The sequence below is a fragment of the Schistocerca serialis genome, chromosome 2 (assembly GCF_023864345.2).
Source record: "Schistocerca serialis cubense isolate TAMUIC-IGC-003099 chromosome 2, iqSchSeri2.2, whole genome shotgun sequence".
NCBI classification, from domain to species: Eukaryota; Metazoa; Arthropoda; class Insecta; order Orthoptera; family Acrididae; genus Schistocerca; species Schistocerca serialis.
In genome coordinates this window covers 848424490-848442556 of record NC_064639.1, presented here as the reverse complement: position 1 = coordinate 848442556, position 18067 = coordinate 848424490, and the positions used below count along the sequence as shown (strand labels likewise).

Here is an 18067-nt window from a genome sequence, read left to right as displayed (position 1 = left end):
GGTTCAAATGGCTCTGAGCACTATGGGACTTAACATCTATGGTCATCAGTCCCCTAGAACTTAGAACTACTTAAACCTAACTAACCTAAGGACAGCACACAACACCCAGTCATCACAGGGGACACCAAACACACTGGGAACTCAAAGACTTATGCTGTCTTCAACGGGACATAATACACTATCTGATCAAAAGTACCTGGACACCTGGATAAAAGTGACTTACAAGTTCGTGGTGCCCTCCATTGGTAATTCTGGAATTCAGTGTGGAGCTGGCCCACCTTTAGCCTTGATGACAGCTTCCAATCTCACAGGCATACATTTAATTGGGTGCTGGAAGGTTTCTTGGGGAATGGCAGCCCATTCTTCACGGAGTACTACACTGAGGAGAGGTATCAATGTTGGTTGGTGAGGCCTGGCACAAAGTCGGCGTTCCAAATCATCCCAAAGGTGATCTGTAGGATTCAGGGCAGGAGTCTGTGCAGGCCAGTCCATTACAGAAATATTATTGTCATGTAACCACTCCGCCACAGTCCGTGCATTATGAACAAGTGCTCAATCATGTTGAAAGATGGAATCACCATCCCCCTATTGCTATTCAACAGTGGGAAGCAAGAAGGTGTTTAAAACATCAATGTAGGCCTGTGCTATTATAGTGCCATGCAAAACAACAAGGGATGTGAGCCTCCTCTATGAAAAACACGATCACGCCATAACACCACCACCTCTGAATTTTACTGTTGGCACTACACACACTGGCAGATGACGTTCACCGGGCATTCGCCATACCCACACCCTACCATCAGATCACCACATTGTGTACCATGATTTGTCACTCCACACAACATTTTTTCACTGTTCAGTCATCCAATATTTATGCTCCTTACACCAAGCCAGGTGTCATTTGGCATTTACTGATGTGATGTGTGGCTTATGAGCAGCTGCTCGACCATGAAATCCAAGTTTTCTCACCTCCCGCCTAACTGTCATAGTACTTGCAGTGGATCAGGATGCAGTTTGGAATTCATTTGTGATGTTCTGGATAGATAACTGCCTATTACACATTACGACCCTCTTCAACTGTCAGTGGTCTCTGTCACTCAACAGATGAGGTTGGCTTGTATGCTTTTGTGCTGTACGCATCCCTTCACGTTTCCACTTCACTATCTCATTGGAAACAGTGGACGTAGGGGATGTTTAGGAGTGTGGAAATCTCATGTACAGACATATGACACAAGTGAGACCCAATCACCTGACCATGTTCGAAGTCCGTGAGTTCCGCGGAGCACCTCGTCTTGCTCTATCATAATGTCTAATGACTACTGAGGTCGCTGATATGGAGTATCTGGCAGTAGGTGGCAGCAAAATGCACCTAATATGAAAAATGTATGTTTTGGGGGGTAACCGGATACTTTTGATCACATAGTGTATATTTCTTATCTTGGAGATGGACTGGAACACTACTCTCAGTTCATGTGTCTTCAGCATATGTCTGTCTTACTAGTAATTGCTCCACATTATGAAAGAAATGCAGCTGGCTTAGCCTCTTCTGCCAATTCACGAGGCATCATTTGTTAGTGGAACCTAAAAGCTTATGCAGTTTCTCCCGTGCGGTAACCATTTTTCCTAAAAATGCACATCAAATGCTGAAATTCAGACTCCAGATTATCGTCATCAGAAATAATATTTGCTCTGTATACTGATGTGTTCAGGATCACTTTCTTATGTACAGGAAGGTGAAAACTCTTGGTATTTCAGTACTGTTCAGTGTGCCTCCTCCCATCTGCTCAATTAAAAAATCCAAGAATAGAAGCTTGCTGTTCCTCTCCATCTTGTCAGTGAATTTAATGTTGGGGCTGACACTATCCATCTAGTCAATGAATTGCTGCAGTATATTTTCACCATGAAGGCATATTATGAAGATGTTGTCAACATACTGTAGAAAGCAAGTGGACACAACCTCACAGGATTCAGAAATTACTCCTCAAACTACTCCATGATATAGCCTCATGGTGAAAATACGCTGCCACCAGAAAGGATAAAAAATATGAAATTTTACTTGTAGTGCTTAAAGAGTACAGTAGGTAGAAGACATTATTAAATTTGTGATGTGGGCTACACAGGGTGTGAAACTCATAACACACTGAGCTGCTGCTTCTGGCAGCAATAACATCTCTAGCAAAGCTGTGTATCAAGCTGAACTGATCTTGGAAACAGAAATGGGTACCGTACATCATTCCACACTGCTTCAACTCATTGCCAGGGTTCATTAGTTGTAGTGTCTGGCAAATAGGAGCATGCCAGTTCCTTGCCAATCCATGACCATATTTTTTCTCTGGGTAAGAAATCTGTTGAATGTGCTGGCCAGAGCAACAGTCTAATATCCTCTGTGTAGAGGTAGGCCAGACAGCATGTGCAACATGTGACCGTGTTGAAAGGTAATGTCATGAGACCTTGAAGATGGGGAATACACACTGCCCTTAAGACTTATGAAATATATCACCTACTGTCCCAATTATATGAACTGGAGAAGACTGTGTTTTGTACCCGGTGATACCCCATACCATCACATCTGTGCTGGGCCTATATGATGATGACAGATGCAGTCTGGCAATGTTCATTGTCCTCAGAGGCTCCACGCATGTATCGTGATGCTGTATAGGGAACTGGGATTGGTCAGAAAAGACAGTATGGTGCCACTCCTGCATTGGCACATCTCTCTGTTGCTGCAGAAAATGTATTTATGTATCCTCAGTATTCAATACGCAGTATGTCCAGGAAAGGAGTCCCTGATTTCAGAATTAAATATCTCAAAAACTACGCTCTATAGATGAGTACAACACAGGAATATTTATGAATTTTATGCAGGAGTTCCGCAATACTTTGTTAAACTTCTGTCAGTTGGTGTTGTACACTGTGCAGCTCATGCAATATCAGCATGCATAATTAAGCTCATACTCTGTAAACAGTCTTTGCAGCCAATAGCCTGCTGACAAGGACTGCACTGCCCCCAGAGCAACCTCTGCAAGAAGTGAATATAAGCACCTGTCCTGCCAGCCTCAGCTGGACGTTAGTGAAAAGTATTCACAGAGTAGTAGCATGGCCTAGCAGAGAGTGCTATGAGAACAGTTAGTAGTGATCCACAAACTGTGTGACAGACTTGTCTGAACATTGCATATATCACAGGACTCTGATTTGTATTGCCTGTCGCCCATCGCTTGCAACACTAGTTCTAAATTCAAAGTTAAGTATTGTCAATCTGCTTTATTGAAATAAAACTACTAATGTTATTTGTTTTTAATTGTTATTGTTGTGTCTAGACAAGACAGCCTAGACACAATGAGAGGAAGCCGAGAGGCATGCGCTTAAACTCACGCAGGCTGGCGTGAGGTCTGAAACAGGATACGTAATGAATGCTATAAAGAAAAGTACGTAGCTTCTGGAATACTTAACTTTAATCCACATTTGTAGAACATCGCTCTTGATGATACATTAATAGAATCTCAATATCAATTGAATACGGTGCCTTGCTAGGTCGTAGCAAATGTAGCTGAAGGCTATGCTAACTATCGTCTCGGCAAATGAGAGCGTAGTTGTCAGTGAACCATTGCTATGAACGTCGGCTGTACAACTGGGGCGAGTCCAGTACGTCTCTCTAGACCTGCTGTGTGGTGGCGCTCGGTCTGCTATCACTGACAGTGGCGACACGCGGGTCCGGCGTATACTAATGGACTGCGGCCGATTTAAAGGCTACCACCTAGCAAGTGTGGTGTCTGGCGGTGACACCACAGTTATACAGCATTCCAAGAATGCAGCATCCCTGAGGCACCCTATATGAGATAAATGGGCAAGGCCCCACATTAAGCTTCTTTCATGTTTCAGTTATGAACTGATTGTTCTGAGCTGTGGTGCACTGTTTATAGGCACTACATGTTGCATATACAGTGCCATCTGTTAGCAACTTTCCAAATTAATCCAAACTTTCTGTATAAAATTCTTACTGCTTTCACAATAAACGTACTGTTTGTTGCACTAGTCTATCAATCTTAGTTTTCAAGATATCAAATCAGGGACTCATTTGCCGGACACCTTGTACCTCTAGAGAAATTGATTGTCCTCACCATTATTCAATATTTGCACCTCACAGGCAGTGTCATCATTTTTTTATCACCCTGAATCTAATGAAAGTGCTGCAGAAAAATGAAATTTATTCTGTTGCCTCAGTGAGGCCTGAAATTATGAAATGGAGATGTAAGTTGGTGAGCGGTGAATTTTAACAAGCCAGCATGTGATGTGATTTCCCAATGCTACATCTCATGTCTGTACTAGGACTGCTGTCATATTGTGGATGAACAACACATGTGACTATTCTCACATCAAACATCCTAATGACAATGCAACAATCTCTATAAAACAATGTTTGGTACTAATTTTATGGTGAACTTTCTGCCTGCTGTTGACAGACACAGTGAGATCATGGAAGGTATTGACAAATTCAGTTGATTATAAGATCTCTGTTCAATCAGTCAGCATTCCCACAAATGGTGACATTGGATTTTTTGCTACTTTCTTGTCTTGTCAAATGTTGATGCTTTTATGTTTTGTACCTTATAATTAGAAAATATCAAGATCAACAGAGTTTTTGGCAGTGACTCACAAGACAGTGGACGTTCATTTTTAAAACAGAAAAGGAGGCCACTAAGATTTCTGGGAACAAAGAAAGCAGTACTAGAGGACATGTGACTTGTCAAATTAGGAAATCATGCGCTAATTTTCAAACAAACATATAGACTTTGCTGTTTGTGTTCAATGAAAGTGAGAGAGAACAAGCTTTGTGTATGCTGTTGACACAGAATACCTTTTGGCTTTTAATTGTATTGTCATAAAGTTCATGGAAAATGTTTTTTTTTCCATTGTGATTTGAAAAAGAGGAAACAAATATTTGAAAATGGAAAAATTGTTTTCTGATCCCATTTTTATGAAGATAAAAATTTTAAATGTTTTTTTTTTTGGATGGAAAAATTGGCAATCCTTCCTGATTTGTTTTGATTTTATGATTTGTGCACAAGATATTCTGTTGTTCTCATGGTCACACAACAAAACTTCCATAGCAAGTGCTGGACATCAAAATGGAACAGTATCGGTACGGTCTTGCAGAGCTTGTGGGATTTCATCTTGTTAATGGGAAAGTTCAAGGCAGTGCTCTTGTACACTGAAAAGCTTTACAGGGAATGATTTCCCAACAGACATCTCCTAACAAGACAAGTGTTCCCATCTATAGATCGGCAGTCACAGTGGACTGATTTGTTAACATCATGGAAAGAAGGACCTAGAAACATTAGGTTCACACTTGCACCTAGTTTCAGTAACAAAATTGTGAAACAGTTTACAAAGAATCCTATCACAAATACCATGCTATTGCACATGCATGGGAGCATCCAAGAGTAGTGTGTGGTAGATGCTTCATGAGTGTGGTAGGTGCTCCATGAGTAACAATTTCACATATTTCATACAAGATGACTCTGTGATTTGAGAAAAGCAGAATTGAACCTATGAGTCCAGTGTTGCCAGTGGTTATCTCAGCACCTTGTTACTCAACCAGATTTCCTCCACTTCTTGCATTTATAGACATTGCCTCACTCATTCACAATAGTCTTTTCAATGGCAGGAATAATTGTGTGTGATCATCAGAGCTTATGCTATAGCTTGTGGTGCATCACCAAGTGCAGTTTTCTGTAAATGTTGGGATTGGCTTTATAAATAACCATCTCATTTGTATGCAGCTCCTGCCTTGCTACTTGAACAGCTACTTGCACTATCACTTCCTGCAAAATCTTTTACCTCAGTTGAAAGATGTGCCCATAGTTCTTTGTGCAAATACATCTTGCAATATGATGGAGCACCACCTCCTATCAGTGCATGAGCATCTCAGTGCTACATTTACTTAGTGTTGAATTGGAAGAGGAAGCCCTATATCCTGGCCACAGGATCACCTGACACTGATTCTTGTGACTAGTCCATCTGGAGAACTCAAAAGAAATTTGTTTATAAGACTTCACAGGATACAGATGTGGCTTAGTTGACAGGATTGTAGCTATTTGTCATATGCTCATGTTAGGTGTGAAGGTAGGTGGTTCCCACCTGCGTGAACAGATTTTCTGAGCTGTACAATTTTTGTTATGAACAATACAAGTAATTTACACTTCATTATGTACTACAGCAATGTGCAAGTAATTGTAAAATATGTGTGCAAATAAGAGATGAAAATAGTATCATGGAAACAAATTCAAAAGTTATCAGTCTAATTAATACTGATAATGTAAGCATAAATGATTTGAAAAAATGATCAGCAATACTGGCTGATGGAGGATCAGGAAATGTAGGATATGTACATCATAGAAATTTGATTATTATCATTATGCATTACTTCATGACATCAATGTCAAAAAACATTCCCAAGATTGTGTATATTATGAAATTTGCTTCCCAGATCCCAATTTTCTTGTCTAAGAATGTTTACCCACACATCCTCTATACACTTTTAATTGTTACTCACTTTCACTGAATCATATTTTTATTGGAACCTACATGATATACATGTTATGGTCGCATACATGCCAAATAAATCTCCAGTGAGAATAAACACAGTTACCACAAACCATGACCACTTGGAATCTAGCTTGCACTGTTTGTTCATGAGGTCCAGAAGGCAGTACAATGCAGATCTTCGGCTGATGATGTATTTTCCAAAGCCCTCAGTACAGGTCTGCATTGTCACGTAGTAAATAAAATAGGAGAATGTGGAATATCCAAAAAAATACGTCATTGGAGTCAAGGCTGACAGTAAACAGAACTCAGTATGTCATACTTAATGAGGTGACATTGTCAGGAGTGAAGGTATTGTCTGGTATGACGTAATGCAGTAAGAATGAAGTGTAGAGACACTTGCAGATTATCACCAACTGGTGCAAAGAGTGAGATGTAACCTTAAATATAAATAAAAATAATTTAATGCACATAAACAGACATAACACATCAATACCGTTTGATTAAATCATAGCCAGTCAGTCACTTGTATCAGATACAACCTGTAAATATACAGAAGTTTCTGGTCCATAACAATCTATAGTGGTGTGTTCACATATGTCTAGATTTGGGGAAGGCTGGTGCCAGACTATCCTTAGAAAGTGTAGCTCAAAGGTGAAGGAGATATGCTGGCTTGTGGGCAAATTCTTTCCATTTCCAAATCAGTTTCTTTTAATAAGAAAAAAAACTCTACCATCTGGTGAGCAGTATGTATGAGACAGGTGAAATACCCTCAGACTTCAAGAAGAATATAGTAATTCCAATCCCAAAGAAAGCAGGTGTTGTCAGGTGTGAAAATATCCAAACTATCAGTTTAATAAGTGATGGATGCAAGATACTAACACGAATTCTTTACAGACAAATGGAAAAACTGGTAGAAGCTGACCTCAGGAAAGATCAGTTTGGATTCCGTAGAAATGTTGGAACACGTGAGGCAGTACTGATCCTATGAATTATCTTAGAAGATTGATTAAGGAAAGGCAAACCCACATTTCTAACATTTGTAGACTTAGAGAAAGCTTTTGACAATGTTGACTGCAATATTCTCTTTCAAATTCTGAGAGTGGCAGGGTTAAAATACAGGGAGCGAAAGGCTATTTACAATTTGTATAGAAACCAGATGTCAGTTACAAGAGTCAAGAGGCGTGAAAGGGAAGCAGTGGTTGGGAAGGGAGTGAGACAGGGTTGTAGCCTCTCCCCGATGTTATTCAATCTGTATATTGAGCAAGCAGTGAAGGAAACAAAAGAAAATTTTGGAGTGGGAATAAAAATCCATGGAGAAGGAATAAATACTTTGAGGTTTGCCGATGACATTGTAATTCTGTCAGAGACAGCAAAGGACCTGGAAGAGCAACTGAACCAAATGGACAGTGTGTTGAAAGGAGGATATAAAATGAACACCAACAAAAGCAAAACGAGGATAATGGAATGTAGTCAAATTAAATCAGGTGATGCTGAGGGAATTAGATTAGGAAATGAGACACTTAATGTAGGTTGAGTCCCATAGTGCTCAGAGCCATTTGAACTTAATGTAGAGCCCAATAATTTGTTAACACTGAGTATAGATTTAAGTGTCAGGAAGTCATTTCTGAAAGTATGTGTATGGAGTGTAGCCATGTATGGTAGTGAAACATGGAAGATAAATAGTTAAGGCAAGAAGAGAATAGAAGCTATCGAAATGTGGTGCTACAGAAGAATGCTGAAGATTAGATGGGCAGATCACATAACTAATCAGGAGGTACTTAACAGAATATGGGAGAAGAGGAATTTGTGGCACAATTTGACTAGAAGAAGGGATCGATTGGTAGGACATGTTCTGAGGCATCAAGGGATCACCAATTTAGTATTAGAGTGTAGTGTGGAGGGTAAAAATCATAGAGGGTGATCATGAGATGAATACACTAAGCAGATTCAGCAGCATGTAGGTTGCAGTAGTTATTTGGAGACAAAGAAGCTTGCGCAGGATAGAATAGCATGGAGAGCTGCATCAAAACAGTCTCTGGACTGAAGACCACAACAACAACAACAACAACAAGAGAATCAGTCATCCTTGGAGTATTGTTGCCATGGTATTCCATCCAAAGACTGGTTCGATGCTGCTCTCCATGATAGTCTAACCTTGGCAAGCCTCTTCGTCTCCAAGTAACTATTGCAACCTACATCAATTTGGACCTGTTTCCTGTGTTCATCCTTTGTCTCCCCCTACAATTCTTATTCTCCATGCCTCCCACCAATACATTACCCAGAGTTACTTGATGCCTCAGAATGTGTCCTATTGACCAATCCCTTCCTGTAGTTAAGTTGTGCCACAAATTTCTTTTCTCCCCAGTTCACTTCAGCACCATCTCATTAGTCAAGCAATCTATCCATCTGATCTAAAGCATTCTTCTATAGCACCACATTTCAAAAGCCTCTATCTCTTCTTGAACTGCTTATCATTCACATTTCACCTCCATTCATTCCAGACAAATTCCTTCAGAAAAGACTTCCTAACACTTAAATTTATATTCTAACTTAACAGATTCCTCTTTTTCAGAAATGCTTTTCTTGCTACTGCCAGTTTGCATTTTATATCTTCCTTACTTTGGCCACCATGTGTTAACTGTTGCCCAAATAACAATACTCGTCTTGCGGCATAGCGGGTTCAGATTGTGGCGTAAGATGATTGATCACTTACCTTCGGCATACTGTTCCGACAAAAGTTCCACCTACCTCAGTACGGCGTCAGATCACCAGCCCATTTTCCTGCATACATAGGTACTGTTCAGACGATGTTAAAAGCAGTGTCGAAGAAAAACACCATCAATACTTACATTTACAAAGTCAGCGTAAACTCTGGTAGCAAGCTGTCCTGTAATATCCTATAAAAAATTTCGGGTGGAGGGTGATTGCTTCATTTCTTTAGAAAAATGGTAAAACTCTGCAACGAGTTCTTTTATTTCTTTAGGTTCAAAATTAAACACTTGTCATCAGCCCAAATTCAATTAATGAATAATATCACTGTCCTCAGCTCACAGTTCATCCAACCCAGTGCACACACAAGGCAGCCAGAAATGTACTAAGTCCGACCCGAATTATTACGTGATTTACAGTCATATACAGTATATGGGTTTAACATTCAGTCCCTTTCAGTGGATTTCTAATCAAGAAATTGCTCGCCAAATATTCCATAAACTAATGTGAAACATGCCACGTGGAATTTTTACTAAGGCCAAAAGCTCACACATGGTTCTCTTTCCAACAAAACAATCCAAAAACTTCCAAACTTCACAAAACTGTCTGTAAATGCAACCGCTATTACGGCCACACAATTTGGACATGAGAAGCCAATTATTTCTTCATTTTACACATAATAAAGACAGAAGCATTCAACATGACCTGCACATCCGATAGCTGACTAGCGACTGACCCACTGCCATTCCTTCCATGGCCTATAACTACTTGCAGTGTGCTGGAAATGCTTAACTCTGGTTGTTGTTCAAAATGACCAGTCAGTCAAAACAATCCTTTGAGTTCTTTTTTGAGCTAAAACTGTCTTACACCAGTCAACATTTGCAGATGCATTTACGTCACTTCATCATGCAAATATTAATAAAATGTTTAACAAAACCAAACGAAAAGCAAACTAATCTTGAAATAACTTTAGAAAACTATTACCCTGCAAATGGCTACTCTGGCTGCCTTCTTACAAAAGCAAATACTCTTGGACATACGTCATCAGCACGGTGGGGAAATTGCTTGCTTTCTTGCTTGCTTAACACTTTCTCATAACATAGTTACGTAATGCTGTACATCATATAATATTGAATCTTTACATGTATCTCACATACACATTCTCACTCACTCTCATTTACTTACACAACAGCATATTAACTGAATAATAATCTTTCCTGAATTTTATATTACGAAAAATGAAAAGTATTTAACTTTTTTTTAATTATGAAAATCTATATAAATTCTTCTGCCATTTTATGAAGTTGAGTAATGATTCCAAATGATAATAAAAGACAAACTGTTATCAATCCTAACTAACTTTATGCTTCCAAGTGTCAGTTTGGGGTGTTTTGGTAATATTTTCTAAATCTGAAAGTATGCCAGCTAGAAAGCTGAGATTTTTTACACAATCTTCTTTTTAATAACAAAGGGCAGTATACTGACTTTGAACAAGATTTAATAATATTTAATACTGTTTATTTAGATTCTTAGGGGCTCGAATATTCTGTCGCTCGAATTGACACAGGTACCGCTTCCCACGGCTAAGCTAGCGACAGGTGCGAATGAGTCATGCAAAGATACAAGTTGCTGTTTCTATCACCACCAACAGCTCCAAAGCTACGAGCCATACTGCAAAGTAGTGCAATAAATGCTATTGCGTATTGACTCTCGATGCTACAGTCTACTACTTTTAGTGTCTCATTTCCTAATCTAATTCCCTCAGCATGGTCTGATTTATTTCGACTGCATTCAATTACCTCTGTTTTTGATGTACATCTTGTAATCTCTTCTCAAGACACTATCTATTCTGTTCAAGTGCTCCTTAGAGTCCTTAAGTGTCCGAATTTCAGTGTCATCAGCAAACTGCAAAGTTTTTATTTGTTCTCCTTGAACTTTATTTCCTTTTCAAGTTTCTCATTGGTTTCCTTTACAGCTTGCTCGATGCATAGATTGAATAACATCAGTGATAGGCTACAAACCTCTGATGCTCACACAAAAAAGTATATGATGGCATAGTGTTCTAGTTTATCATATTAAATGAAATGAACACAACACAACTACTTAAAAAGGTAATACAGGCAACTCTGTTTCACAGAACAACACACGTTGAGCTGACCAACAATTTGATGTGCAGTTGTATTTATTTCAAAGGTAATTCCTTTTGCATTTCTGGGTAAATAGTTTTCCGCAGCCAGCTCTCTGAAAAAATTCCACTTTGTCTTGTAAGGTAATGTTTTTGTGTTACAGGGTTTGACTTTCCCAGCGATGCATGTTATGATCTCTCACTGGGCTCCACCTCATGACCGTGCTGTCCTTACTGCCATCATATATGCAGGTATGTAACATACTACCAGATGTTATCACAAACTAATAAGAAAAGTGAGAACACTATTTTGTGCACCACAAGCGTCTCCAGATTAACTGACTACATAATTTACAGTTTTGTGCACTAAAGATATTTCAAAAGGAACTGACTTCTTAATTTGCAGTTTTCATACCATTTGCATGGAGTAAATAAATCATAGTGTAATTCCATTCTTATGTTTTTCACATTTATTATGGTAATTACTTTTCTCCTCCACATATACAGGAGTTGGACATAATATATGGAAACACAGTGAGAAATGAATAATTGAACATAAATGCAGATGCTAGCCAAGCCTATAGGTTGCACTGTTGTATTTGACCCGAATGGCACCTGTGCAGTGTCCTTAATACACTGTGTGTGCTAGTTGTGGTCAGAACAACAATTTTCTGTGTAGTTGTGAGTGCATCATGTCAGAACTAATTGAACTCAAACATGGGCACATTGTTAGTGCTCATATGGTAGGTGCTTCTTTAACCAAAGTAGCCCAAGTGTTTGGTGTTTCAAGAGGTACTGCATCGAAGATTTATAACATGTACAGGGAAAGTAGAAAAACATCATCTACTAAGTCACAAGGAATGTGACAAAAAATAAGGGGACAACAGCTGTAAAAGTCACTGCAGAGCTGAATGAACAGTACCACTTCTACTACTGAATTAGCAATACACTGATAATGTTACTCGTGTGAAAGCATTTGAAGATGATCATGACTGTATGTAATGGACAAGGTATGGAACTAATTTTGCGACTCTTGGAATATTTCTATTAAAAGGAAGCAGTAGCAAAACAAGTGGGGATTGAACCAAGAGTCTAATAGTAAAAAAAAGTAAGTTGCACTAAAGTAAAAGGCAACAGCTGCCAGCCTAATTAAGCAAATTTGAACTGAGTCCTAGCACTGTTCATAAAGAAAGTAACTATTTGTATTTGCTTTGCCTGATATTGAAATACAGTTTTTGCTTATAGGACAGGTGGCAGTAGTACACTTTAGCAAGCAGTATACTAGAGGTTTGGTATGAACAACTCAGAAAGAGTATTAAACTGTCTTGGCAACAACTGGCACTCAGTAACACTTATTATCTGTATAACAGTTAATTATCATTACAGATAAATGATTACATAGGGCAGCATATCTGATGTTACCTCAGTTCCAATGTGATTGTGCACCTGCAGTCTCACCTGGAGATGGTGGCCAGTTGAACCATCGAAATATTGTGTTGTCAGGACAATAAAATCCGGCTGTGTGCCCATGAAGAGCATCAACACTTTAGATCTTTCTTTGGCACTTATAATTTAGTTAAACTATAACTATTCTTCTACGAAAAACATGCGAGAGTACTTCAGAAACAAGAGTCAAAGAAAGCTGCTACTCCACAAGTGTTATTAAATGCTGTTACAGAAATCAAATTTTTTTCAGTTCAATAAAATAGGATACTTAGAAATATCGCAGCACTTGGTCCCTGTCTAGGTAAATGACTTAAGGATAAAATATGGGTGCTCAATGCAAAGTTTAAAGAACACAACTTGTTATTGGATAAGGAACCACATAACTAGTCTATGAAAATTTACAGTACTTAACTGACTGAGATGAAGGTGGTGGCTGTGGCGATTTCCTGTGGCTACTCAAAAAGGCAGCAAAAGTATCCATGACTGTTTCTGTATAGCAAGCTCTGAAAATTTTCCTATTAGTGTTTGATTTTCATAGTATAGAGCTAACCAATATAGGCCATGAATAATGAGCCAAATTTCTTTCACATCTGAGGCTATATTAAGTAATCTTGCTGCTCTTCTTGCCTCGTTCAGCACACAAGATGCGAACACTTTGCATGCTAGCCACCAATTAACTTGTGCCACAAAGGAACCTTGCAGTTTGATCACCAAACCCACCTTCTCTCTCCCCACCATTGTGGGTCTCATTTAGGAGGGATGTCCCTCCAGCCGTTATTACAAATGTACTTTCCTTATGCATGAACCATTCTACAAGAATAGTTTTAACATTCCCATACTTTTACAGAAATTTACTTCTGAAGTTACATACATACATTAATTATAGTAACATAAATTATTAACTAGATGTTAACTAGGTGTTGTATCAAAGCACATGGTTAAACAGAAGTCACATTTAATAACAATATAAGGAAAAGATAGTTTGCTACTTACCCTAAAGATAACATGTTGAGTTGCAGACAGGCACAACAGAAAGGCACATACACATTGGCTTTTGGCGAAAGCTTTCTTCAGAAAAGGAAACACACATCTACATAAACACAAGCAAGCACACCTCACACATACGAGCACCATCTCTGGTGGCTCGGCCCGGAATGCAGCCGTCATGTAAAATGGAAGCAGCAATCTGGCAGAGGCCGGGAAGGGGTAGCAGGTTACAGATGGTGGAAGAGAAGAGCACTGTCTGGCAGAGTGTGCAGGTGCTAGACAGCCAATAGGTGCAGTGTCAGGAGGAAGTGCGGCTGAGAAGAGGGGAGAAGGGAGTGGGGAATGGGGAGCAAACAAGGAGGGGAGCAGAGAAGGGGAAAGATGAGCAGGCACATTGGCAGAGGAGGTCAGGAGACAACAATAAAGAGGAGGTGATAGGACAGAGGAGGTGCAAACTGTTGGGTGGAGGGTGTGGGGACAGTAGGTTATCATAGGTTGAGGCTGGGAATAGTTCAGGAGCAGAGAATGTGTTGTAAGATTAGTTCCCATCTGCACAGTTCAGAAAAGGTGGTTGTTGAGGGGAGGATACAGATGGCTTGGTTAGTGAAGCAACCATTGAAATCAAGCATGTTATGTTCAGCTGTATGTGGTTACATGGGGCTGTGAACTTTGCTCTTAGCTACAGTTTGGCAATGGTCATTCATCCTAAAGTGGTGTTTCATCTCCCAGGAAGCCTCAACAACATCCTAGACCATCCCTATGAACAGTAAGTCTCCCCTGACCCACAGTTCTGGGTGACTTTCCCAAAATCTACCCCTTTTCATAGAACTCTTCAGTCCTTTTTCTTCACTCATCTTCCTTCCCCTTCAACCCATCTGCCTTAAGAAAGAGCCACTGGCTCCAAAAGCTTGCCAATTACAACAGTCTTTTATGTGTGTGTTCTGCTGCCACTTGGTGAGTAGATTTTTGATCTATCCCATTAAATAACATTGATGTTGGCATTATAAGTTGCATAACCTGGCAGTTGCAGTGCAAGCTGGATTCCAACACCAGTCATCAGTGATGCAAATTCCTATAACAGGAAAATGTGGTGCCAAAGCCATAAAACCTTGACTACAGAGCAATGGAAGAAAGTCATTTGGTCAGATATGTATTGTTTCATATTGTTTCCAACTTCTGGCCGAGTTTGTGTCCCAAGAGTGAAATATGGCGGGGGTTCAGCGGTGCTTTGGACAGCTATAATGTAATATTTCATGAGCCCAATAGTTACTCTGCAAGGTCACATTACTGCCAGTGATGATGTGACTGTTTTGGCTGATCAGGTCCATTCGATGATATGATGTTTGTTCCTCAGTGGGGATTCTGTGTTCCAAAACCACAAGATTTCTGTTTGTACACATCTTACATCATCCAGGATTGGTTTTGTGAACAAAAGGATGAATTGTCACATTTCTGTGAGCATCACAGTCACCATTTATAAATATTATTAAACCTTTGTGGTCTACTTTGGAAGGAAGGTTGCATAATCGCTATCTGCCGCTATGATCATTACTTGAACCTGGCAGCTATGATCATTACTTGAACCTGGCACTGTTTTTCAGATAAAATGGTGTAAGATTCCCTTGAAAACTGTACAATACCTTTATTTATCCATATGACTGGAATATTTTTGTTTATCCTTATGACTGGAAGCTTTTTTATATGCCAATGGTTTTCCTACAGCGTAGTAGGCCTGGTAATGTGTTATATTTGTGGTGTTTCCATATTTTTGTCCACACTCTGTGTGTAATACGAAATTACGTTTTGTTCCCATATTTCTGTTTAAAACTGCACAGTTGAGTCATAACAGGCTGTATTTACTTGTTAGGCATACTTCCTTATCGCTGCCTGTATTTTGTGTACAATGAGAGTTCTGTTGCAAACTTATGTAACGCAACAAAATTTTATTCTAACTATTTAAAATCTGTTTTGTATTTGTCACCTTAATGCCACCAAGAAGATAAACATTAACATAAATTAACATGTTAGAGTATTGCAATACCTTTATTTATCCATATGACTGGAATATTTTTGTTTATCCTTATGACTGGAAGCTTTTTTATATGCCAATGGTTTTCCTACAGTGTAGTAGGCCTGGTAATGTGTTGTATTTGTGGTGTTTCCATATTTTTGTCCACTCTCTGTGTGTAATACGAAATTACGTTTTGTTCCCATATTTCTGTTTAAAACTGCACAGTTGAGTCATAACAGGCTGTATTTACTTGTTAGGCATACTTCCTTATCGCTGCCTGCATTTTGTGTACAATGAGAGTTCTGTTGTAAACTTATGTAACGCAACAAAATTTTATTCTAACTATTTAAAATCTGTTTTGTATTTTCAGCTCTTTTGTTGTGTTATTAGCCTAAGAAAAACATTCATAAATTTGTCAGCTTAATGCCACCAAGAAGATAAACATTAACATAAATTCACAAGTTAGAGTATTTTTACTGTGCTTTGTGTGGAAACAATTGGACTGCTAGTACACATGGAAGTTATATCAAATTAGTGTAATATTTCAACAATGTAGGAAAAGACAGATTGCTACTTAACTGTAAAGAAGACATGTTAAATTGCAGACACGTGCAATTAAAAGACACTTACATATTTCTGCTGATCAGTATTTATCCCTAAATTATAACGATGCATAGTGTTTTGAATTGCAGTGCTTGTGAAAAATTCTTTTAGTCTGTACCCATCACTGATTACTATAGCCAAGATATATATTATTAACATAAAGAAAGAGGGTGAAAGCAATATTAAACTATTTTTGTCATTTAATTTGTGATGATAGGGAGCTTGTTATTTCCAAATATTATGTAGTAATATGTTATTGTCCCTTCAGGACTAACACAAATGACTGGACCTGTTTCATATCATAACTGTGAAAATTGCCATGTGCACCCATTAATGTGCAGGGTGTGGCAGAACTGACTAAGCAGTTTTAAGGAGCAATAAAAAGTAAATCTGGATGTATAGAGAAAAAATGTTTTTATTTTATAAATTAGTACAATATACCATTTTACATACACTTAGTTTTGAAAATAATGTCCTCAAGATGGCGACCATTAGCATCAACACATTGTTGTAGACGATCCCTGAAGTTTCGAGCAGCTGTTGCACGCATATTGCGGGGTATGGCATTCCTTCATCAGTAATCCGCTCTTTTAACTATGGTGGGATGTGAGGGCGCCTTTTGGAAACCGTTCCTTCAAATATCCTCAAAGAAAGTAATCACAAATGCTCAAATCTGGTGATGGCACAGGCCACTCATCATCATCCCTCAAAGAGACGAGGTGTCCCGGAAACATTTCTCTCAAAACATCAAGTGAAATTCGAGCTGTGTGAGCAGTGGCTCCATCCTGTTGGAACCACAAGTCCCCCAGTCCATGTTCTTCAACAATCTTGTCCATTCTGGGTTGCAGAAAATTTTGCAACATTGAAACATAATGTATGGAACTCACTGTCACGGTCACTCCTTCCTCCTCGAAAAAGTAAGGGCCTACCATGCCAAATTGTGATATGACACACCTCACTGTCACTTTAGGAGAATGTTGGAGTCTTTCATGAATAATTTGAATAATTTGCAGGTTATTTTCAGCCCAGTACCGAAAGTTTTCCTTATTCATGCAACACCTAAGTTGAAAATGTGCCTCATCACTACCAAAGAAAGCTGCATTCGGAGGAATCTGAGCAAGCATTTCCTTACACAGATTTTGATGGTTGGCATAGCCTGCTGGGCATAATTATTGAACAATCATTATTTTGAAAGGATGGAACTTCAAATCTCATTGCAGAATCCTTCTCAAACTGCGGTCTGAAATCCCCAATGCAACAGCATGTTGTCGAGCAGAACATTGTGGCAATTGTTGAACTGCTATTCTCACCCGCTGCACATTTTCTGGTGTTCTGATAGATCTGCGTTGGCCATGTGTATCTATTCTTAGTGTGCTACCAGTTTCCTCCAATTGCTGAACCCAAGACCGAATTGTGTTTGCATTAGGAATGACATTGTTGCGTGGAATCTTGAACTGTCACCGAAAAGCTCATTGTGTAGTGATCACAGGTCTGTTGTTTTCATAATAAGTGCAAACAGCAAAACCAGACCATGTTGGCTTCTGAAATGGGGTCAACGACTGAACAAAGGCAGACCACGTGCAACTGCCTATCCCCACCACGGCACCGGCGGTAATCGATAGAAACTGCTTAGTCGGTTC

General features: G+C 39.2%; 1 protein-coding gene across 2 annotated transcripts in view; it reads left to right on the top strand.

Annotated features, from left to right (window-relative positions):
- The window catches only part of LOC126458128 (sialin), a 311357-nt gene that overhangs the window by 210129 nt on the left and 83161 nt on the right, over window positions 1-18067 (top strand). For both annotated transcript variants that reach the window (XM_050094964.1, XM_050094963.1), the window contains one exon: window positions 11545-11632. In XM_050094964.1, the coding sequence (XP_049950921.1) occupies window positions 11545-11632 (88 nt within the window). The remainder of the gene's footprint in view (window positions 1-11544; window positions 11633-18067) is intronic.